Raw genomic sequence first — 24,577 nt, 5'->3', positions numbered from 1 at the left:
CCCCGCCCGGGTGCTGAGGCCGTGCGGGGAGGGCGCGGTGGCGGCGCCCCGGGTCGCGGGTCGAGGCGCCGCCGCCATGTTGCCGCGCAGGGCCGCCGCCCCAGCACATGGCAGCTGGGCCGGGCTGCGCCTGGCAGAGGCCGGGGCGCTGCCGTTGTCCGGCTGCGAAACCCCGGGGCAGTTTCTACCTCCCTCGCCATCCCTCCCGCCTGCCTGCCTGCACCGGGCCTGCCTCATCTTCCCCGGGGGTTGAAACTCCTGCTATGAGGTGGCTGCAAACAAGGGATGGGCAGCCTGTGCTGCTGGCCGTGGTGGGCATGCCGTGGTGCTGGGGGCAGCTGTCTGGCACAGATGCCCAGCTGGAGGTCTCAACGTCGGGCTGCCCTGCATGGTGTTGCGGCCCTGTGAGGGGTGGAGATGGTGGATCAGCTCAGCCAGGTGATGGGACAGCTGGTTTTGCATGGTTACTTCCCATCAAGTAACACAGGCAGCTTCTTTTCCCTACTGGTAATTGCCTGACAGTGATATTTTATGAGACAATTCAAAAGGAAATTTTTGTGACATCCTCTCAAATCTGGCTCGCATCACCCATGGTCAGAAACGCAGAGGGTCAGTGGCCTGTGTGCAAAATCTGCTGGAAGCAACAGCCCTGCCACGTTTTTGGCTGCGGGTTTGCAGCTTTAGGGTTGGCACTGTTGGCCTTGCGAAGTTGCAGTGGTCCGAATGGGAGCTTCCAAGCCAAGGTCCCCAGTCCAGGGACCTTGAACAGCAGCACTGCGGAAAATGAGAAACGTGGTCAGTGGCGCACAGGGGACAGGTTCATGAACTGCGGTATGAAATACTGAGCTCTGTCACCATATCTCAGCCCTCTGAAAACAATGCAGCACCAGAATAAAACAACTCGGTTGTTTATGATACCAAAGGACTGATCCAGTGAGAAACAGATGAGTCTGCAGAAACCCGAGGAGTAGTTTTTCAAGATAATAAACATCAATGAAATTTTTTTCAGGTGAACCGTGCCACAGGCCAGGTACTTCCTGTATGGTTTGATGAGAAAGTGTTTGAGGCTGCGGAGTATAGTTGCAAGTGTCACATCACCAGGTCTTAATGGAGTAACTCCTGGGCTTTGGAACAAAGGGAAGTTGAAAGTTGCATGTCCTTAAATGAACAGTCCTGAGTGAGAGGTAACAGTTAATGCATATAGCTAAAGTAGCATCCATTTCTTCCATTCTGTTTAACTACGTACATTATCCAAAACTTCCAGTTAATTTTGGCAGATTTTAATCCATCACCCCTTTCTGATTCCCCCAGCTGACATCCTTAGTGAATTAATGATAAATAGATTTCCCTTCTGGGGTTGCACTTGCTTACAGAAATTTGAACAAATAGCCTGAATGGAACTAAGTAAGTATCTGCATTTGTGATAATTTACTTTTTATGGACTAATAAAAAAATAAAATATAAAGCACCATTCTTAGAGCCTCATCCTGAGAAAAAGCACCCACACATCCTCAGGGGATCTCTTTTTAGGATCAACACCGAGCTGCAGAATCGCTAGCTCCAGTAATAATCTCCCACAGTGGCCAGTAATAGCACACGTTTCATCAGCTATCATGTGTTTTTCCAGGGAGTGGCAATGCGTGATTCATTTCAAATGCAAGTGTCTGCTAAAGCATATTTTGAGAAATCGAGCCAGGAAGTTGCACTGAACCACATTACCATGGAAATATTCACTGGGGAGGGAGGGCACAAATAAAAACAGTGAAACTTGCTAGTCACTTTAAGGACATCATTACCAGCGGTTGCGTGCACACCAAATAAAGGGTGCTCACGCCAGGAATATTTCCAGCTTTTCAAGAAAAAACTTCGAGCAGAAATCTTCTATCCACTTGAAAGACACAAGCCAACGTAGGATAGTTTTTAGATGCTTCTCGTGAATTAGAAGAGACAGAAACATAGGTCTGGGTGTTAGCAAACAGTTCTGGGGCTATGCAGCAATTAACTTAGAGGCTTCAAAGACTGTTAGCAAAACTGGCTGCTAACAGGAGACATTTAGGATTGAACACCCACCTTGAGCCTTCAGTCTTTGTGGAAATGCTCTTCAGGTGTACTGCACAGTCAAAACTCACAGCACATGGTTACTTCATGATCGACTGGGATGCCAGCAGGGAGAACATCATATCAGAGAAATATAGATTGTGAGTGAGGTCTGCATTGGGATCTGTCTGTCATGCACTCCATCTCCTGAGCTGAAGCATGAAGTTCATCACTTCTACATTAGGAGATCTTCCTGCACTCCTCCTGCATGAGAAGATCCTCTTGCAGAAAGAGCAGAAGGAGAAAACCAGAAACTTTTGCCTCCATGACAAACTGCTTTTGGTATGGGACAAGATTTGGCTACCTCATTTAAATAAATGAGACAATCGACACGAGAACTTCACAGCCACAACTTAAAAATGAGTATTGCACATAATAAGTGAGTAATAACACAAAAGATAGTAGTCTGACAGGAAAAAAAAAACCCAACACAATAGTTGTATGCTCTTTGAACACCTCTGTGTGAAATTCTTCAGGTGTGATATTAAGATAAGAAATCATTGAGCAGGCTACCACAAGATGTCAGCATTGCAGAATGGTTATTCCTACCAGGTACAGAAGAAGTCTTTGCATCCTATAAGCGTTTGGCACTAGATATTTTTTTTGTATGATGGTGTAATTTGGCCTTATTTTTTTCAACATTAGGATGTAAGTCCGAAATTGGCTGCAAAGGGGAATTTCTTAAATGGCTATTTTTTTGGTCTCTGTCTCTATCTTAAAAACTTTTCTAAATGCTTTCACGGGGTCAGTATTAACAGCAGTACTAATGGTATATAATGCCTTGTAGCCATCAATGAGTTGTTTCAGGCTGCATCCAGCCTAGCTAGAAAGCGCTCCCTGAAATTCAGCCTGTATATTGACGTGTCAGGAGGTTGTCCAAAGCTCGCTGTCGCTGCATGCTAGGCTTTTTTTAAACCCTCACACTGGCTGGAGAAGGATCTGCTGGCTTCAGTTCTGTGGAGGAAATGGGAAGAAGCGTGAAACTCTTTTGGGCTTCTATTTAGAAAAGAAGGATACTTGGGGTAGCAAAGCTTTTTAAAGGTGTCCAGCAACATAAGCCAAATCACCAGCAAAAGAATGAACTTCTTTTTCGCCCCATTTCCTTTTGGAAGAATAAAAGATCTAAGCAGCATTTTTTGTTTGTTTGTTTCTTTCTTTCTTTCAAATCAACTAACCACATTGTATTTCACATTAAAATTCATCTCCCATTTTGGTGGGATGCTCTGTAGTTTTCGCCTATACCATTCAGTCCTCTGAAACATTTCCTGTTGCAAACAACAGCTTTCTCGCTCTCCTGCTGGTACGGCTGTCATCAGTGCCAGCAGCTAGTGACAGACTTAGCAAACAGCAAGTTACTGTGTCCTGCTTAGGGGAGACCAGTGGGAGGGTGCTGTAAGCCAGGAGGGACCGCGTTGAATTCAAAGCAGCCAGAAAGCCATTCTGCTGCATTTCCCTACCCGTTGATGTGAGCTTCTGTCCATTCGGCTCTTGACGGTGGCGATGGGAAGGTGACATCTTCAACCATCTGAAGATTTTGCCTGCGAGATGAGTTTGTCCACTATTTAGAGACTATCTTTTATTGTCAGGCTCATCTCTGCTACCTTTAGGGACCAATATGAGGAAAAAAGGGTTCACTTCTGGATCTTTTAGTCCCTTGGAAGGACAACTGGAGAGTGCCACACTGAGATGCAGAAGGAGGCAGATGTGTTCAGTGTAACTCAGTCTAGCCTGTTTGCTGTAACTCGGATCTTGGTGGCTCAAGTGTTGATGTTGGCATGGGGGGAAATAGTACTATATCTACCTTTCTGTAGTACATGTGTTGTGGCACAGGGCTCCCCTCTGTCACTGTAAAAGCTCTCTTATCCCCACGGTGGCTGTGTTTTAGGGTAGCTGTAACGTTCTAAAGATCTACCTATGAAAACCTTGTGATTATTTGATGATTTTCGCATGATTTTAAGAAAATTGTCCAAAAGGGTAGGCTAGGATCATGCCTAGTAGACTGTGGTTACCTAAGGAGTCAGCTAGTGATGTCTCTAACAATAATATGGAGGACAGTTTGCATGAAGCTGCATGAACTAAGTGCTTCTAACTTTAAACTGTAGATTAGATGGCAGCCACAGAACTTTCTTTCTTTTACAATAATGATAAGTGAAGACTTTGGAATAGATGATGTTTCTTGCATGTCTCAAAAGTCTTTTTCCATAATAGTTTATTACGAACCATCTGGTCTCATTAAAGTTTTATCAAAAACCATCTGGCTGCTATATTGTTCAAGCTATTCAGTAGTAGGACTTCCTCATAAATTAGCCAAAAGGAATGGCTATCAAACTGTTGTGTAGGAGTCCCAAACATTTATGTAGGTCCTATATAAACAGTTATTTTAAAAGCGTATTATTCCACATTAAACTACAAAAGTCCAAAAAAAAAAAAATCAGGAATAAAATCTGAAATGAAGCTTATTCCCTATGCTTCTTAATGTTTCTTCTTTTTTTACATCTTTGGTTCTCGGCCAGTTGGAACAGGACCTACAAAGTCAAATGACGAACGGTATTAAAATAACAAATATGAGGATATTTTTTTCAATAAAACATTGCAAACAGAGGATACGTGTCACTGAGCCTCCAAAAAATGAGGCCCTTCATCTTTGTATCTCTGCACACAGACACCTTTCAGACTGTAAGCACGCTGGCAGGGTTCTTTAAAATATAACTGTACAGCATGTGGCACTACTTAAAGTATAGTTGTACAGTGCCTAGTACTATAGGCAGCAAGGTACAACTGATTGTAAATGATTACATAATATGCATTGATTTAATAAATTGTACTTCCACTCATAATTGTTCTAGTTACATTTTCAGATCAATAAAAAATGTGATCCTAAAATTAGTGCAGTTCATACTGATTTTGTTATTTATAGACAACCTTAAAGTTACAGTGAATGGAAGAACTAAGGAAAGCCCATGTAAAGAATACATAGGAAGTTTAGGACAAAACTGGCAAAACAAGACAACTTAAATGATCCGTGGGGGAAGAGCCTGTGACTGAAGCTGCCTGTAGAGAGGAAAGCTGACTGTAAGGAACAGTTTTCTTTGATCAGCTCCCCAGGTTTATTCTGGTTCACACGATTCCTCTTGCATTCTCTGAATGGATGTGTATGCACAAGCACCCTCAAAACCACTATCTGACTGCGGGAGCAAATGATTTGGGCAGAATTTTCCAACGAATCCGCAGTATGTGATTGCAGTTCCTCACGAGGCAGCCGGCTGGATGGTGTCTGTATTACACTGACACAGAACTGGAGCACGGCCGTAGTCAAACCTTGCAAAATGTTCAGAAGCTAACATTAATATTTCATTGAATAACACCAGACGCATGTTTTCATCTACTACAACATTTGTAGCAACAGCTTTATTATAATTTAAAACAAATTTTGTCTCTACCTTTTGGCTTTTGTGCCTCCTTTGTTTTATTTCCCAGTTATTTTGCAACTCCTTAACCCCCACTCTCATTACCTGTTAACTGTCAGCTCAATTTCTCTTTCAGAACTGAACAACTGGAATTCCTGTTCCAAGGCAATCTGAAAGGGGTTTCTCCAGGAGAACAAAGTAAATGCATTTTTAAGTACCCACAAAGATAGAAATCGAGAATTTTGTTTAGAGATCTTTGAAGCAGGCCATGACCCACACAAGTAGCAGATGCACTGAGGGGAAGACCACAACCGGCAAAGAAGCCTGTGGCTCCAGAGGGTCCTGAGGAGCTGTGAAGCTGCATTGCTACTACAAGGTGAGTCAGGGCTCCTACAGCTTCCCAGGGTCTCTGCAGCAGGAGCTGCCAGGGGCTGTCTGCACCTTCTGCTGTGGAAATGCACACCGCAAGGGAGGACAAAAGGAAAAAACCCACCCCATTTCACACAGGGCTGATAGTTCAGCCCCGTTGGGTACCAAGACTAAGGCCCCATGTTTCTTCTTAAAGCCATCTCATTTTTCAGCTTACCATTGCTGCCTCCTAGTTTCAGCACGCGAAGGGTTTTCTTTTCAATGTCTTACAGACACTGGGATAAGAACATACCTGGGTTTTCCCCACTAAAGGGAAGCAGGATGAAAAGAACACAGTTCTTTTTGAAACAAGGAGCAAGGGCTGGCAAGCAGCTGAAAACTGTGTGGGCTGGGCTGCTAATTGCATGGGAGTTCCTTTTATATTATGCAGCAGCATTGCCTAAAAAGACAGCAAGGTGCCATAAAGGGGGTGTTGCGGGTCAAAATAGATTGCTAGGTGTAGAAGGCTGCAGCTGTCCTTCTGAACAGAGGGGGACAGCAGTGGTGTCCTGCGAATTCGTACAGGTGGTGGCGAGGGCTAGTCACGCAACTCCAGGTTATTGACACTGTTGTTATGTTGCAGTTACACATACAGACCAGGTCTTCACTATGCTGGAGAAACCTCACGTATGAAACAAAGTGCTGGCCTGTTCTCTGACAATTAAAAATGTATTTTATTTGCTCTGTCATAGAATTGAAACTGGTGTCCTTGCTGCTTGTACTGCCCTTGTTTGTCTGAATGATGTATTGATTTGGGTGAGTAGCATCTGTAACGGGTGATGCAAGTAACCTTGGGTGGATGGCTTTCCTATTGCCAGTACTACCCTCTTTGCAACTGGGAGACGGGAATGCACTTCCTCCTACAGAACTGGTCACAGTCAGCTTGAGCCGGGGCTCATTTGGTTCTTCCGCAGTTACTGTTCGGCCTCACCAATACCAATACACCGCTGTGTGACCAATGCAGTTTCTAAGAGAGAAGGAAGACCAGCTGTGTCCTGAGAAGAAGTGTCAGTATGAAAGGAAACAATGGGCAACCGGTACTGGCAAAGCATGAACTGCAGCCATTCTTTTGGCTAGGATCTTGTGACTGCAGACTTCAATACTGAGAATCTTATTTCAACAATATATACTCTTTCCTCTCATTCCTTTTCCGCATCATTTCAAACAAACAATTCCTGTTGGTATGAAGACCAAAGCATTCACATGAGCATCAGCTTTAGGAAGCTTTGCAGCTAGATAAAATACAGTGGAGCTCCTACTATGGCCCTTCTTGCAACATGGCGCATCCAGATCTCTTTTCCAGTTTCTGATATTCACCGAAGGTGAGAATATATTATCCTTGAGTTCTCTACCCTCCATCAACTTTGACTGAAGTTTTACTCTCTCTCCAAAACGAAAGGGGACAGTTAAGGATGGGCTAGGCTCACCATCCTCTGGTAACTAGAGAACTCAGAAAAAGTCAAGCTTGCTCTTACCTGACCTACTTGCAATGCTCTTTCTCAGGCAAAGTCCTCACTAGAAGTTTTTTCCAATGAAGGACTTAAGAATTTGGTGCACTGTTTTTGAATTTCATAAGAAAATGGATCTTCCCATCCAAAAAACCTATATAGCTATTATGTAGCTCTAGTTGCTTTCACGAGATTTGTTTTACTGACTGAAGTGCAAGTAACAAAACAATGAATACAAGCAGGATGATCGCTTGACTTCACTCCATCTGCAGTCTGTCAATGGCTGAAATGATAACAAACCTAAGAGTAAACAAAACAGTAAATCTCTCTCAGCTATTAGACACATTCTCATCTATTGATAAATCTACATAATCTTCTTTGCTCTAGGCAGCAATCTAGGCATTGCAGACATATCCTCATAAAACCTAAGAAGGAAAGGATTTTTCAAGGCATGTACTGCAGTAATTCAAACTAGATTTACTGCAGCCTTTATCATGGCTTCTTTTTTTTTTTTCCAACACAAGTTAAAAAGTAAGAAATTTGTAATTTAGGAAAGCAATTTTTTATTAAAGAAATTTTAATGCAAAACAATGTTAACTAAGCAAAAAATCATATTTTCAAATTCTAACAGCTGGTCTTAGTAAAATAGCAAGTGAAACATCAGCTCAAAAAATCCTCAAAGAGAAATAGTACCCTAACACGTAGAGAAAGCCAATAATTCCTGAAGTCTGTGAAATTACACACAGAAACATCAGCTGATGTTTGTACACAACATCTTGTCTTCCAGGAATTTATTACTGTTCCAAGAGCCTGTAAAAACTTACATCAATGAACCCACAGAGTCAAATTCTCAGTTAACTTAAGCCTCAGTTATACGCAGCTCAGTAGAGCAATGTTGATTTACCTCAAATGAGGGTTTACACATAGCAATTTCAATTATTTCCCTTGGTACAGAATAAGCAAAGATACAAATTCATAAGTATACAGCAGAATTTGGTATCTGGCCAGCTTTTAGCCCCATTTAAAAACTCAGAGTAACCCTACAAATTCTTATCCATCCGCTGCACTAGAGGGGGTCCAAGTTAAAAATCAACAAATTGAGCATGGAGAGCCATGTTTGCAAGATGAAAGGAATGTAACACAGGCATTAAAAAAAAAAAAGAAAAAGAAGCCAAGATGTGTCAGTTACTATGCAGAGCAAGCTTTGCTCAGCTGTCAGTGTTTTTCCTCACGCTATGGTGGTTTGAATCATTTTGCAGTAAGCAAAATGACTTTAAAATAGAGATTACTGTAAATGAACAGACAGCTGAGCTTAACCACAAATTGGATGCAAGGTCTATACGAGCCAAGTTTACCTTACACTTCTGTAGGGGAGAACAGCCTGTTTTGTCTGGGTAGCACTGACCACACTGCGGGTACTTGGCATGTTATTAGCTTGAGGGGCAATCATGAGAAATTCACTCCGTATCCATTTCTCTGTAAGAGAAGTTCCTACTGCCCTAGGAGTTCACGATTAGGGCACCAATAATGAGCATCCCTTGCCATCTTCCTCTCCCTTTTATAATTATGACAAAAATATTACTGCTTCTGTAAACTGCTATTTTCCCAGCAACCTGAACTAAATGCTGGTTATTTCAGGTACCAATTAAAGCATATTAGGTATCTATGAAATTAATCAGCAATGAAGTGATTCCCGCTGACATGATGAGCAAGTTCCAAAGTTCTTAACCTAATACAGAACCAAAATGGCTGGATTTCAAAAAACAGGAGCTGATTCTTGCTCACTATAAAAGCTGTTTTTCTTTCGGCCTCTATCCTTATTCTGCCATGTACAACAGCTGAGGATATTTTGCATGGTAACAGATTTATTGATCCAATTTTCCCAGTCTTCGTGGAACCTCCATGCTCCCTCCCACCAAATCTTTGTACACACTGGGGAAGTGCTGCAGAACTGCAGTCAGGAATTACAGGTTGGTCAGGAATTACACTCACTGTACTCCCACATTTTTCAAGATTCTAATCCATCCGTATTGCAGCTTACACATATACGGTGAGACTGTGAGACATAGTTGAGATCTGGCAGAGCCGTCCTGAATCACCATTTCTGAGGGAGAAAACACCACATTGATACAGTTTCCTTCCAGTTATTTATTTTATCCAGTAAATACTATGTTTCCTTGTTTTTAAAAGTTGTGTTACGGAGAACATGTGGTCTCCACATTCATGCTAAAGCATAACATTTGTGCTGCACATCTGTCTACTAAAAACTGCTTTTAAGAATCAACTTCCAGCTATAAATGAATTCCATCAGCTTACCCCTTTCCCTGCCCCAGTGTCTGGCATAATAGCCATGCGACAGTGCCGTACAGTGTGTGCAGGTAACTGGTAAACAACTGCAACATTGCACAACTACCAGACAGATTGTAAGAGTGATAAATAAGGCTTCCAGCAGATGGAAGCTCTTTCATACTTGCCATTTTGGCAAGTGTAAAAAGCACAGATCACTACAGCAGCTAGGCTTATTTCAGCTGTCACTAACAACCTTTGAAGAAAGATGCTTACAACCCCTGGGAAAAAGTCAGGGTGCTCTATGACTTTTTGCAAGTGTGATTTATTAACATTCAACTAAATTGGTTACAGAGACAAAAATAATAAATCAAATTGCGCATCAAGGTGCTCCAACATTATTACAAATTTTTTGAGTAAGTGAAGCAGAAAACAGGAAAGATCCTGACTACAGAAAGTTTTCTCAAAAATCTGAAAGTCAGTGATAATTCTAACACATAAGATACCTTTCTTCATTCTGAAATCACTAATGCCCTACCAAAACAAAAAACAAACAACAAATTCAGCATTTAGCAGCTTTATGTATGTAATACCGCATACATGTGGTATGTTTTTCCAATACTGGAACTAGTAAAATACTTTTAACATAAATACAAGACTGCCTGATTCTCAGCGATACCAACCATCTCACAGGTGTGGAGCTGACGGAGCTCATCACCTCTTGTGGATTAACCTCCCAAACATTCTCATAAGCTTTAATACAGTTTTGTTTTATACAACAAAAACACCAAATCCACAATTTATATAAAAAACGAACCGCTTAAAATAATTTTTTAACATATGGCAACTATTTTGTGGAAAATTCCTCTTATTGCTTTCAAAAGCTGCAGCAAGAACAGTGTCTAAGAACTGAGCAGTACAATAATACATTTGGTGAGCATTTACTATGTTTCAACAGATCAGCCAGATAACATGTGCAGCTTCTTATGAACCCACAGCTGCTGGAGTAAGTTGCACCCACCAGTAGCTAGAAAATAGAAAGGATGAGCTAGTGAATACTGTGAATTTTATTTATAGTAGGCATAATCCATGAATGAAAACATACTCAACCAAAAAAACCCTCCCATTTTAACTTTACTCCTTTGAATAGCACCATCTGACTCTAGCCCTTGCAAGATGTATTCAGTTATGTGGAGAAGCTGGATTTCATCCTTCTCTCTATTATATATGCACTGTGGGCCAGGTTTTGCACTCCTCTTCAGCTTGCCCCCTCTGTATGAGTTGTACACAAAAAAAAGCTGTATTGAACAAAATAAGATATGCTGAAAACTTCCTGCTCTGCAAAGCTAGTCATCTAGAGAGATGACAGAAGAGATTTACACAAAAGCAGATGTGAGGACATTAATTAGGAGTATGCTAAGCAGATGTAGCTGCACATTTCCGTAGCATGCTACCCTTACCAAGCTGTGGTCTGACTCCAGAGTGCAAGTGGGAAGAAAGTCCTGTTCACAGTCAAGGAAAAGATACAGAAGTAGGCCACAACGTTTATGGGGAAAGTTTTTAACTACAGCTTTTAGGCATGGTTTGTCATTTAAAAGCCTGTTAGAAGGGACTGTTTTCCTATTCTTCAGAAATTTTTTTAAGAAAGAGAAAATGGGACACTGAAGAAGAACTTTTAGATATGAGGGGCCACATAGAAAACCTATACAGGACTGTAAATAGCTGAGGGAAAGTGAGGGGCATGGGAAAGGGTGAGGTTTTTGTTAGGTTGGTTTTTTAGGTTTTTTTATGAGACCAGCAGTGGACCTTTGTGCAACCCCAAAGCTGTCCCTGGTTGTACATTCTGGCCCCATGAATTTGTGTTTGTTTCTGTACAGTGATCTGGCTTCAACACTAAACTGCCTGTCCTGGTTTCGGCTGGGACAGAGTTAACTCTCTTCTTAGTAGCTGGTACAGTGCTGTGTTTTGGATTTAGTGTGAGAATAATGTTGATAACACTCTGATGTTTTAGTTGTTGCTAAGTAGCGCTTATCTTAAGCCAAGGACTTTTCAGTTTCCCATGCTCTGCCAGCAAGCAGGTGTGCAAGAAGCTGGGAGGGAGCATAGCCGGGGCAGCTGACCTGAACTAGCCAAAGGGGTATTCCATACCGTGGAACATCATGCCCAGTATATAAACAGGGAGGAGTTGGCCGGGAAGGGCGGATTGCAGCTCGGGAACTAACTGGGCATCGGTCAGCGGATGGTGAGCAATTGCATTGTGCATCACTGTTTTTTTTTTCTCCCCCCCGCCTTCCTTTTTTTGTTATATTCCTTTTCATTACTATTATTATTATTATATTTCATTATTACTATTGTTAGTATTATATTTTACTTTAGTTATTAAACTGTTCTTATCTCAACCCATGAATTTTACTTTTTTTTTCCCTTTCCTCCTCCTCACACCACTGGGAGGGGGGAGGGGAAGCAGCTGCGTGGTGCTGAGTTGCTGACTGGGGTCAAACCACGACACTGCCAAATAATAAGGTGACCATGTTTGCAACCACCACCTCCTTCAGGGGCCAGGTTTTAAAAGAAACCAGCAATCCTGCTTCAGGTCCTTCAAAAACTTGGTGGTGGAAGAACAGATCTCTAGGATGTTTCCTTCTCAAAATTTTGGCTGTTTTTGCTCTTCCTTCCATGCATCTAATTTTCCAAGCTCTGTATAAAGAACCTAAGTAGTTTGCTGGATCTGTATTTCAAAAAGCATCTAAAAGAAATAGATCAGTGCTGGCAAACTAACACATAAAGCACATCTCAGAGAGCAGAGATTAAGAAAGGAATGCAATGATTAATGGTGCACTCCAGTTCCACTCAGTCTAAAGGGCACTTTATGCTATCAAGAGTAGTCTCCTAAACAAGTTACGCTGTTTCACAATCCCAAACTTACACTGCACCAAAATCAGAAACTGTCAAGTCTGAAATCTGGAAGTAGAGCTGGGGGTTTCTGTTTCTATGAACACTATTTCCCTGGAATTTTTTTCTTTCTTTGCTGTGTAATTTGAAAACTGAGCCAGTGTTTTAACACCCAAAGGCCTGAGCTGCTCCATCTTCTTGACCTAAGTTCACAGTGAGTTTTTTACTTTGTGAAGGGATACACAAAGAAAGGCAGTACTAGATGAGTGCTTCTCAAACTGCCCTCCAAAATCATATTAAGTAATATTTATAAAGTCATCAAATAAGAGAGCTGTAACAGCAAGCAATGGTCATCAGGAAATTTTAAGACTGATCCATTGAGCTAAACAGCTTGGGGATCACTGCTGTGTATGAAAGGAAGAAGTAAGTTGCCTGATACGTTCTTTTTACCATTCAGGGTAGAAATGGGGGAAGGAAGTGCCTCAATGTCAGTTATTAAAAACAACAGTTGTCTTAGTTATGCTGCAGAAAGCTAATGTAAGTTTTGCACCCATTAACACATCTGAAGTTTTGGGGAAGAAAATTACCAAAATTTCATATTTTACCAAGAATAACTGTATAGAGTATATTAAGGTTTGTGAATGATGAATATATTTTTATGCAGAAATACAGAAGTAACATCAAGACAGTTTTCTTCCACTTCTTAATACACAGTTGACAGAAGTTTAACAACTAAACCCAATTGTTTCGTACAAAAGTAAGCAGGGACAACTATACTGCAGTTGGAAACATGGGGTCTAAGGATCATTCACAACTGGTTACATCGTGTTTGCAGATGTGTATCAGAGATTTGCAAAAGGAGCTATTACTTGTGCAATGATTTTGCTTTATGTATTTAAGAAATGCCCTGGATTATTCTCAGGCATTACTTTTCTGGAGATGATAGTAAAATTCTGAAGTTTACCTTCTTGATATGGGAATTTTGCTGAAGAAAATTTTATATAAGGCACGACTCAGCCCAATGCTTCTTGTCATTAATCAAATGTATTTTAGACATTTTAGATTGTAAGATACAAGGCAACACTGCCAGTCTGATTTCTCAAAAATCATGACTCAAACACCCAATATGAGATTAGTTTTGTTTAACACCTGCTGATTACAATTCTTTAACTTTGCCTTTTGGCCTCTAATCCTTTAATTTCAGATGCTATCAACTATTAGGTCATATGACAAAGTATGGGGAAATCCCCTCCACACATAGAAAATACAAACCCAGCAATCAGATCAGACAGTAATCACAGTAGCTGCCAAATGCGACAATGAGCAAGTTTAATGCATCCTCCACAAATTTTGCTCCCTTTCTTAGAAGCTTTTTTTTTTAATTTCCCCTACCCTCTTTTGTTGTTAAATGAATGTTATTTTTAATATAAATGGTAATTACCAACAGCAAGGATAATTACAAATATCAACTCATTTCTGTGCCAAGTTTTGACAGTTAATACAAGAATAAAACACAGGAAGGGAACAAGCCATGAAGAGATCCTCACTTTCCTTGAAAAGCCAAACAGCCCGCAAAGGTTAAGATTTCCTTTGGAATCAAAGCCCAGATTTTGTCTTCATATTGATGTGAACCTTGCCTTGTTGTAAGCTGCTGGCGTGGTAGTCAAGTCTTTAAAAGACGTATTAAATAGAAAGAATTATGATAACTTCTTTGGTAATAAATTACAGAAATGATAGTGAGGCAGAGTTCCTGGGCAAAGTGAAAAATGGTGAAAAAGCATTCATCTGCCTCTACGACAATGGGGCTTCAAGGTAACAGAAAGCAAAATTCAAATATACATCTAATCTGACATTACAGATTTGGTTCAAAATGGAAGCATTCATAGTATTTCCTTCATGTTACATATAATACATGCATCCATTTTTAATGGGTTTTCTTTAGAACAATGCAGCACACAGTAAAGTGCAAGTTTTTCTAAGCTACTAGTCCCCCTAGGAGTCTCCCTTATCCGTGCCATGTCCAGTTGTTCCAGTCATAAGCCAGTTCAACATGCCAAGAACATTTGGGTTTGTTTTGTGTCATTAAAGTGGCATGTAAGAAAAAGAAAAGGGGGTGGTGGTGGTGACAGGATGTAGATCTATAACTTGGAAACTGCGTTGTTGCCAGAGAGTCACAGACATATAGAACAGACTTGAAGAATCATGGGTCAGGCTTGAGTTGCAGATAGGTAGGAATGCAAATTATTCTATTAATGACTGTGGCATTGTGATTTGATGGAAAAAACAAAAATACTGCCCATCTCTATAATCTTCATTCACAAGTGCGACTTCTGCTACATTTGCTTCCTGCTAAATTTCTGACCTATGGTTTAGTAGTTTCACAAATCTAGCCATATGTATAAAATTACAGGAAAGGGATGCAATTGATTTAGTGCAAGACACTTGAATATTTATCTGAACATAACAAACAAACAGAGGAAGATCAAAGACTCCATACACTTCTCCATAAGGCAGATGGTCATTTTTTAAATATAAGATCTTAAATATGCTGTTTATTTCTTAAGAGGTAGAAAATATCAAAATACTAAGAAAAATTTCTAGCTTAAAACAATCAGTTTGCTTACTTTTTAAAAAGTCTTACTGTTGCAATTTTTAGGTTAATCAAAAAACAAATGAAGCTATGGAAGCACAGGATTTTGTGCTCTGTATAGATTTTACTTACTGGAAAAAGAGAGAGCTTCTTCATCTAGTCAGTGCTCAAGCAGTATATACAAAGGATCTCCTCCTCTTGCCCTGTTGGGGGCTATAAATCTGAAGTGGAAATTTTTCCCAGTGGAAAATTTTGGCGATTCCTGAATTTCTAGCACTACATTTAGCTGGGTACAGTTTATGTATAAGGCAGCAGAACCACTGATGTAAGCTCAGAACTACCTCTTCCATAATGCTAAGAAGAAAGCTAATAGAAACAAAAGCTTATTTAAATCTTTTCTACAGGCAGCAAAAGATCATACTCAGATTCCAGCACCAGCTGATAATCTGTTTTAGCAATTTATACCAGCCCAGAGACAGCTGAACCACTCATTGAACTGTGGAAGCCTACTTACAGTTTGAGTTACTAAGGCTTGCACTCTGATTTCTCAGCACAGCTAGGAGATGCTGATGCTACTGTCTCCAATGCAATTCAATAAGGCATAAGTTAACTCAGAACTGACATTATTACACATTGGAAAAGTAGTGTAAAAGCTCCTCTTTTCCCTCTCACTGTTAACATTCAGTACTATTTATTAAATATTTTATAAAAAGAAGTTAGGGTATTTATACATTCAAACAATCACTGCAATAGTCAGAGTAAAGGAAACAAAGGAATTATCAGATTCTAAATTAAGCACAATTCTGGAGATATGCACACTTGCACATATATACACGCCCCACACATATATTATATGTGTGTGTGTATATAGGTGTATATATATAGATATATTTTATATAAACTTCTTTTAAATCAGATCCAAGAATACAACACAGAATATCTTCACTTAGCTCCTCTTTCACCAGAGGACAGGATTGTCCAGTTTGGAAAAACCAGGTTCTTTTCTAAGGTCCATGTAGGTTCCATTGCTCACCCAGGAGTCATCACTGGATTTCCTATCAAAGATGAAACAAATGTCTTAAATGTAAAGCTTATATTTTCCATACATATGCTGTGTAATGCAATGTAACACTATGCATAGATACCCAATCCAGCCCATGAACCAGGTGCAGTGCAACTCAGTACAGCCTTCAAACAAGGCAACATAGCTTGGAGAGTTGAACGGGTATGTCTGCACGGGGCCTTGGAGATGCACCTCAGTAGCCGAGTGTTCAGCTGAGATCAACACTGTTATTTCACTGTCACATGCCAGCGCTTAGCACTTAAAAGTACAGTCCAGGTTTATTTCATGGTCTCAAAGGCAGCCTTGAGTGGAAAGTGGAAAGTGGAAACTTTCCTTTTACCTCTCCAAAGATGGCTCACTATGGTTATTGCATAAAGAGAGACTATAGCTCCCAGTCATGAGGTGAGACTCATTGCACTAGGTACCGTACCCTGAAGGAATCAGTCTGCTTTTAATCTAGTGTGCAACATTTTTGGCAAAACAGCTAATTATTCTTTTAAGTAAATCAAGGCTTGTGATTTGTTGAAAAGAGAAATCACTATTGAAAAGCCAGATGCATAATTCTTATGTAAGCCAAATGCATAATTCATATCTACTCTAACACTGGGTAACACTTCTGCTATATAGTAATTAAATTCTTTATTCTGTTATTTAAATCTACAGCATAAATCTCAATTTTCAAATGCTCATCCTGAGGATTCAAATCCTTATCCTTATTCACAATTCCCATTGTGAATATACAATTACGAAGTATTAGACCTTGTCTCTATCCTGCTGGAACCAACATTTGGTTCTCTTAGTAGGTGTGATTGACATGTGATGAGTTAACTCACCAGCTTGTCAGACATGTAGTGGTCTAACCATTCCCTTTTTGCACCTGTTTGCACCTATTTTAAATGTTTCTGTGTTCCTCAGAAGTACAGTACCTATCTATCCAGAAAAAAATTAGGATACCAGATCTGTTAACTGATACATAGGCCCATACAACGTTCACCTTGGCTCCAAGTCTTCCACTGCAGGAGAACAGAGAAGCTGGAGGGAAAAAGGCCATGTCCTCACTAGCATTCATTTCTGTCTTTCAATGGCTGAAGTCTCCTGTTAATTGATTTACAACAGGAAGATATAAAGTGCCCTCTGAATGATAATTCTCTCCCACGAAATAGGGGAAACGTTCCAAAATAGCCCTGGAAATGAAAGGCTCCAGCTCTGCACACTTCTGCACAAGGCAATCCCACTGAATTCAGCAGAAGTTCAGCAGAGGTAATTAAGCTAAATCCAGCTACTTCACCTTGCTTGAAAGAATCAAAGATGCTACATTCACTCAGGCAAATTCAAATGTAGACTAAATACCAATCGCCATCAAGGCAAAAAATTAAAAAGAAATTCAGGGATGCACTAATGAAAAAGCAATATATAATTCTGAGTTTTAACTAAGTCTGGAGTGTTCTACATTGCCAAAGTACAAAAATCAAGAATATAGAAGAAACCTGGAAAAAACTGGAGCCCGCTCTATGGCAGTTTAGAACCAGATCTATAATAAGAATTTCAATAAATGATAGTATATGCTAATTATTATATAGTACCTGAAAAATCTAGGCTGATGCTCTAGATTGTTTTCTTCCAGCACCTTGCGTCGTTCTCTCTGTAGCTGCTCGATCCTCTGCTTTTGCATTTCAGCTCCTTCAATATTCCCTTCTTCTAGAAACCTGTAGCACCAGCAGTGATAAGAAACACAATTGGTGCTCCTGTCCCCTGTCTTTGCCAGGTCCTCTAGAGCTCCAGAATCTAATCTTTACAGCAGGCAGTTCACAGTGTTTGAAAGGTAAACAGCTACATCTGCAGACAACTGCACTATCAAAAAGCACTTAAGGAAAAGTAACTCCCATAACAAGCTCAGTCATTGTTATATTAGATTCTTTTCCTTGGAAGTTAGCAACAATAGAAATTCCACCACAGAAAGAAATTTCAAGTGTCTCAGGTTTTGGCTATTCAAACACAGTACGCTCAACATCCAGTACCTGAAGTACTGAAGTTTTAACATCTTTGGAAAGGCAGTTATCTAGAAGCATCCAAGAGGCAATTTTAGGAAAGACTGCTCCATAATGACCAGACCATCTCTTGATAAGTGATTAAAATGTCTGTTTCCGATGCACATTAATGTAGAAATAGAAACACACTGCAGTTATCTACACAAAATAGTCTGAGCTTAGGGTAAAGTGAGCATACAGAAGATTAAGAACCATTTGAGGAAGATATTTAAGAGTTAAAACTTCTTACCTTTGGTCCGGCCTAAAACGTGTATCAGTGGATGGAAGTAATGACCTAGTTTGCAGGTCCAGTTCATTTAACTCCAGTGCAAACTGAGTAAATCCATACCACTGTTCATAATCTTTAGGCATCGGATCTACAAAAGAAAAGAGTACATTCAGAATTCCAGTTAAATGCTGTTATCTTTAGAAGAAAAATTCCAAGCTCCCCTCAGTCATTTGTTCATCTCTGAACCACGGCCTCAGTTCTGGGGGAATAAGAGGTTTTTAATAATGTGACAAAAGATAACATCCCCCTTGATAATTGCACTGCAACAAATCAGATTTCTGTTCTCTCAGCTGAATCAGAGCACAACTGTGATGAAGGCCATGCTATTATCATAGTGCTTTTTCAAACTACAGTAGACAATACCCCACAAGTCTGGGAGAAGTTCAGATATGGCTGTCATTACAGAATTGAGCTTTGTGGGCTATCCTCCAATGTTTAATACATGAAATACACAACACTTGTCTACACAAAAGGGGGGGGGGGGTTGTTCCTTTTTTTTTTCCTTCCTTTTAGAGTCCTCAATACCCACTTCATGTCCAAACATGAAAATGAGGGAGAATGGAGAAAATGCAGGAAGCCATGGGATTAAGTTCTCCATATTATTTAAGTTAAATGATGTATTCTTCTGGTGTAAATGTTAAATGCTTGACAAAAATCTAATATTCCACATAGAAATAACAAGAAGTTGGGGCCTAATAAAGAGATAAAAATAGTAAGCTTATTCTCAAGCAGATCTTAAGTTCTGTACGTTAGCCATTCTGATCACTAACTTGCTCTCCATATGCAGTTTGAAGATGAAGTCGTCCCACAGTATAAACTTTCATGCCACTTCCCAAAGAGTCGATGCACAACTTTCCCGGCTTTATCCATGACACTGCCTTCAATCTCATGTGCATTTGGATTCCAATACTTTGCCTAGAATTAAAAGGAACAAGGGGAAAAAAGGTGCATAAGAGATCAAGTGTGAGTGATTTTGCCATGTCAGTAGCACCATGCTGTAGAGTAGTTTTCTGAAATGAAAACTACTCATTTAGATGTGCATTACAATATCATATGCAAACAACTGCTGTTAGTACTATTAATTGGCTTATTAAAATACTAACGTTGAGAATTGTATTTATTTTGTTTGCCTTTTTTAGGGGCAGTACTAGGTGAAGCATAGCTGACCTTGAATTTTGCCCAATGACAGGTAACACTGACTCCTGACTTAGTTATCTACATCTTCCCCAAATTTACAGAAGAGGCAGAGAAGGAACTGATACAGTAATCTCCACTCTAGACAATTTACAATATCAAAGGTATAAGATTTGCAGGCTCTCAATCTTTAAAATTTGAACTCTAAACATCCACTGCAACTCTGCAAATACATTACAGTACTTTCAAATAAATATTTGGAAAAAAAAAAATCACCCTAATGCTTCTTAGAAAGCACAAAGTATTCAGGAAAACAAATAAGAAAAGGAAACTTCCCTTCTGCTGCTGAGCATGCCATGCTGCATAGGTGTGCTGAAGTACTTAGCTTGTATCTGTATGGTCTGTTTCTATGTAAAGCACAGCCTTTCCCCAGCAATCAGATACAGAAAATGCAGGTTAAGGTAAGTCTCCTAGCATGCTTTGCAAAACTATTTCTCAGGTTAGAAATTCTGGCATCGTTTTAGGTTTTCATTGATTTTCCTTTACTAGGAAGAAGTCGTTTATTGCCAAAAACTAATTTTAATTTCAGTTATAAGGGCATTTCCTGAGGAAGTCATATCTTGATGCCTTGTACTGAAGCAAAAGCTTTGAGTAACACCACAACCTCTCACTTAAACTCCTCCAGGTACCTGCAAAGGACTAGAAAAGAGCATCGGGTGAAGCACCCCACATAAGCACTGGTTCTACAGTTACTGAATGAACGCAACCACAGCACATGCCAATGGGTTAGTAGGAGGCATGTGGTAAACCACTGTCAATAGACACCTTGTGCCTACCTCTCTCATCAAACACAGAGTAGTTTTTTCATCATATCTCTTCCTTTCCTTTCCTCATACTTTCCCACACCTCCAGTGGAATCACCTGAGAAAGCTGTTACTTCTCTTTCTTGTCTGGCTCTACCTACTGAGCAGCAGTTCCTTCAGAGTTAAAGTTTCTCAAAGAATCACAGGCAATTACAGCAGAACTATAGGAAAATACAGCTTGCAAGCAGTTGCACTGAGCTTCAGCAGAGAGTGTCCACCCACTGCTGTGTCTGTTAGAAAAGGCACTGCCAACATTGCTGTGGTTACTGCTGTGGTTACCTTTATGAAAGTCAGTTTGCAGTGGCAAGTGTCATCGTTAAGATTTTTGATGATGATCTCTCCATAGTGTTCAATCCATCTTTGCCCACTTAAGATGTTATGGATGCAAGATGTCACCTTGTTCCATGCAAAATGGTCTTTAAAACTAAGAAAAATACACACAAGAAAAATCTCATGCCATGTTCAAACGAGCTCATAAACTTGTGAAAAAAAATTGCAGAGAACTTGATTAGACAAAACCCACAAAACAATTTTTTTTTCTGGAATGCCTCATCTTCTTGTCCCACACCTTCTCAAAAACAAACCCTATGACAACAATCCTGTCTCCCAGAAAACCCTTGTCACTTCTGCTATAAACTTCGGTCTTGAATTCAGTTTTCTCTCAATTTACTTGTCCCTCTTTACCAGTTTTAAGTATCCAAAAGTAATCATTCTAATATCTTCTGCTGGCTGAAATGCCCATTTCACAGCTTGTAACACAGTGACAACTGAAAACACAAGGACGTGGGCCACCAGAGTCATCAGAAGACTTATGGAGTGGAATGAGCTTGGCTCAAGCTCTCAAGGCTGAGCCTATGTGTGTGCTTCAGGCAAGAGCAAAAGTTCTCACCAGGTAGTTCAAGATGCAGTTGCACGCTGGAAGACAGCAGACAGGGAGAGATGAACAAATACCAATAGGTAATACAACATTTTACCTTTTATTAAAGAACTAGCTGTTCTTATAAAACAACTTTTTAAAACCTCAAGAAAAGGAAAGTTTCATGAAGACATACATTCTACAATTTGTTCTGGGCATTGATAGCCAAGTCGCTACTGGTAAGGTAAAGGGTAAACTTACAAAGCACCAGTTTCCCCACAGCAACTGCCTCGCACACATCCCATGAGGATATTAGAATCTTTCCTTACCTCCCCTTAATCACTTTTTTTTACTTGCTGCATTGTAAGAGTATGCACAAGGACAGTTTTTACAGACTGGCAGATATGTGGCCAATTTACCCCACAGTAACTTGTTCTCCTGCCCCTACCTGCAGGTCACATGCTCTATCATTGTCCTGGTTTCAGCTGGGATAGAGTTAATTTTCTTCTTAGTAGCTGGTATAGTGCTGTGTTTTGGATTTAGTGTGAGAATAATGTTGATAACACACTGATGTTTTAGTTGTTGCTAAGTAGCGCTTATCTTAAGCCAAGGATTTTTCAGTTTCCCATGCTCTGCCAGCAAGCAGGTGCACAAGAAGCTGGGAGGGAGCATAGCCGGGGCAGCTGACCTGAACCAGCCAAAGGGATAGTCCATACTATAGAACGTCATGCCCAGTATATAAACAGGGGGAGGTTGGTCAGGAGGCGCGGATCGCGGCTCTGGCATTGGTCAGTGGGTGGTGAGCAATTGCATTGTGCATCACTTATCTTTTCTTGGTGTTATTTCTTTTTTTTGTTATATTCCTTTTCATTACAATTATTATTATTATATTATTATTATTAGTTAGTAGTGTATTTTATTTTACTTTAGTTATTAAACTGTTCTTATCTCAACCCACAACTTTTACTTTTTTTTCCCTCCTCACCACCCCACTGGGACAGGGGAGGGCGCAGTGGCTGCATGGTGCTTAGTTGCTGGCTGGGGTTAAACCACGACAATCACGCATGTTAAAAATACTGTATTTGCCCCCCAAATAACCTTAATACTAATGCTTCATTTTTGCCTATAGCCTCAGTACCTTTTTTTGTACCCAGTTCTATATCAGATACGCAGGGATACAAACCAGCACGTGGAGGCCACATATGAATCAGATTATTTTCCAGTTCATCAGCCCACCATGGGCCCTAATCTATTCGCTACCTTGCCTCTGAACCCTCATTCACATCCTAAAGACCTTTCACTCCACAGCTTAGGCTACCCGCTATGAACATGATGTGTTTTATCTTTTGGATGCTATCTTACTATATTGCAATTTTACCCACTTAAAAGAAAAAGGCATGCTTAGTCGCTTAGTCTGATGAGTGCTAAATTCTTGAGCTATTTTTCTTTTTTCTTTTTTTCAGATGGCAGAATAATTAACTTTGTAGACTCTCTTTGGAAAACAGATTTAATTGGAACACTACTTAACCTTTAGACCTCTGGTTCTGCAAACAAGATGGATATAGGCCAAATTTTATGGGATCTTACTTGTTGATCTATAATGGGCACCCTGACAAGCCAGCATAGGAACACTGCAGATTTTTATTTAAAAAAAAAAACATTAAACTATACTCAACACTTAACTACAGTGGCTGCTTACTTCCTTGCATAATAAACACCAGATATGCAACTGGTTCTATTTATCACTTACAATAATTATTTATGCTGTGATGATGGCTATCTGCCTCACCTACAGACCAGGACCCCATGGTGTTAGGGTTCATACAAATACAGGTACAAAAGACAGGAACAACAACAACACCACCCCCTCCCCCAAACCTATATTCAAGCAAAAGAATTCATAGCTTCCTCTACCATGCAGTTTTTCCCTGTGAGTTTAAAATGCATGAAGCTTGAAATTCAACTGAAGTATGAAAATACCAACTTTGCTTTTTTCAAGATACACAGGAGCGTAATTTTTTATTTCATCTTTTGTTTTTTAGAACCATTGGAAGAGTTAGTCCTTCTGTTTTACGCTTCTGGTTTTGGTTTGGTGGGGTTTTTTCCTTTTGTTTCCCGCTCCTCACTTTCTTTTTAAACTAAATCATAATCACCAATTCTTCCAAAGGTCTAATACGGCACAGCACGGCTTGTTCTCATCTGGATAAATGTGGCTCCAGTGTGTGCAAGCATGTCTGTGCTTGTGTGTGAACAGCAATGCATGACGGCAGCACTTACGCTGGAAGAGTTACATGTGTTGTACCAACTGGAACAATTTCCATGGACTTTCCCCAGAATTTGTTTTTCCATCTTACATCTGAAAGAGGAAGAGGAAAAAAAAAAGACAGGTTTAGTCATAGGCATGGCCAAATCAATCTATTTCTGGGTTCTACTTTATTTTCAAGAAATGCAAAATAACAAAGTGTAACATAATAAAAGTGTTCAAAGAATGCTGTGGACCTTTGAACATGGTTTTGGGTTGGTTTTTTTTTTTTTTTACATTACTGGTTATTTAAATAGCAAAGTAACAGAGGTTTAAAAGTCCTCTCTCAAAAACTTTTTCAAAAGAGAGGAATTTGAATAAGCTATAGACAGCATATATTCCTCTGCGATTCAGTTGCTAGTGAATGAATGCAGACATTTAAAAAAAAAAAAAGCAGAATTTCAAATACAAAAGTATAGCAACTAAGAACATCCACAGTGAAGAAACAAGAGAATGTTTCAAAGGGCACAAAATTACAGAGGGATTTAGTCCAACTTCCTCTGTAAGTTTAACTGGCCTTTTAAGATCTTGTCTGAATCACAGAAAGACGTGTCCAAGTCTCACGTCATTTCTCCACAAAAAGAGGAGAAATCTCAATGCAAGTTTAGCCAAATTTATTGAGCAAAAACACCTGGAAGAGAAAGAAACATAGACAGAGAAGCATGGCAGAAGGGGCAATCAGGCAGTAACTTTCATAGTAACTTCAGAGCTCAGGAGAATAGTATCCTTGCTGTATTAGACACTAGAAAGTCCATTCCCTGCCCAATCTGAAAAAGAGGGAAAAATTCATCTTTAGCCTCAAAAACATGCTAGTACTAACACAAGGAAAACAAAAATACTGTTTCCTGTGCAATTGTGGGAGGAAGCTGTTATGCTGGCTGTGAGATAGATGCTCAAACTGTAGTTAGGAGATTA

General features: G+C 40.0%; 1 protein-coding gene across 1 annotated transcript in view; it reads right to left on the bottom strand.

The window, feature by feature from the left end:
• Positions 1-15,155: 15,155 nt before the first annotated feature.
• OSBPL3 (oxysterol binding protein like 3) overlaps positions 15,156-24,577 on the bottom strand; it is a 45,560-nt gene continuing 36,138 nt past the window's right edge. Inside the window, exons 17-22 of the mRNA XM_050892903.1 lie at positions 23,638-23,716; positions 20,784-20,928; positions 19,278-19,422; positions 18,469-18,595; positions 17,775-17,897; positions 15,156-16,183 (exon numbers count right to left, since the gene is read on the bottom strand). Coding sequence (XP_050748860.1) covers positions 16,087-16,183; positions 17,775-17,897; positions 18,469-18,595; positions 19,278-19,422; positions 20,784-20,928; positions 23,638-23,716 — 716 coding nt within the window. The 3' untranslated portion in view covers positions 15,156-16,086. The remainder of the gene's footprint in view (positions 16,184-17,774; positions 17,898-18,468; positions 18,596-19,277; positions 19,423-20,783; positions 20,929-23,637; positions 23,717-24,577) is intronic.

Source organism: Gymnogyps californianus, chromosome 2, assembly GCF_018139145.2.
Source record: "Gymnogyps californianus isolate 813 chromosome 2, ASM1813914v2, whole genome shotgun sequence".
In the NCBI taxonomy this organism is placed as follows: domain Eukaryota; kingdom Metazoa; phylum Chordata; class Aves; order Accipitriformes; family Cathartidae; genus Gymnogyps; species Gymnogyps californianus.
Note: the sequence above shows the minus strand (reverse complement) of the source record. Positions and strands in the feature narration are given on the sequence as shown.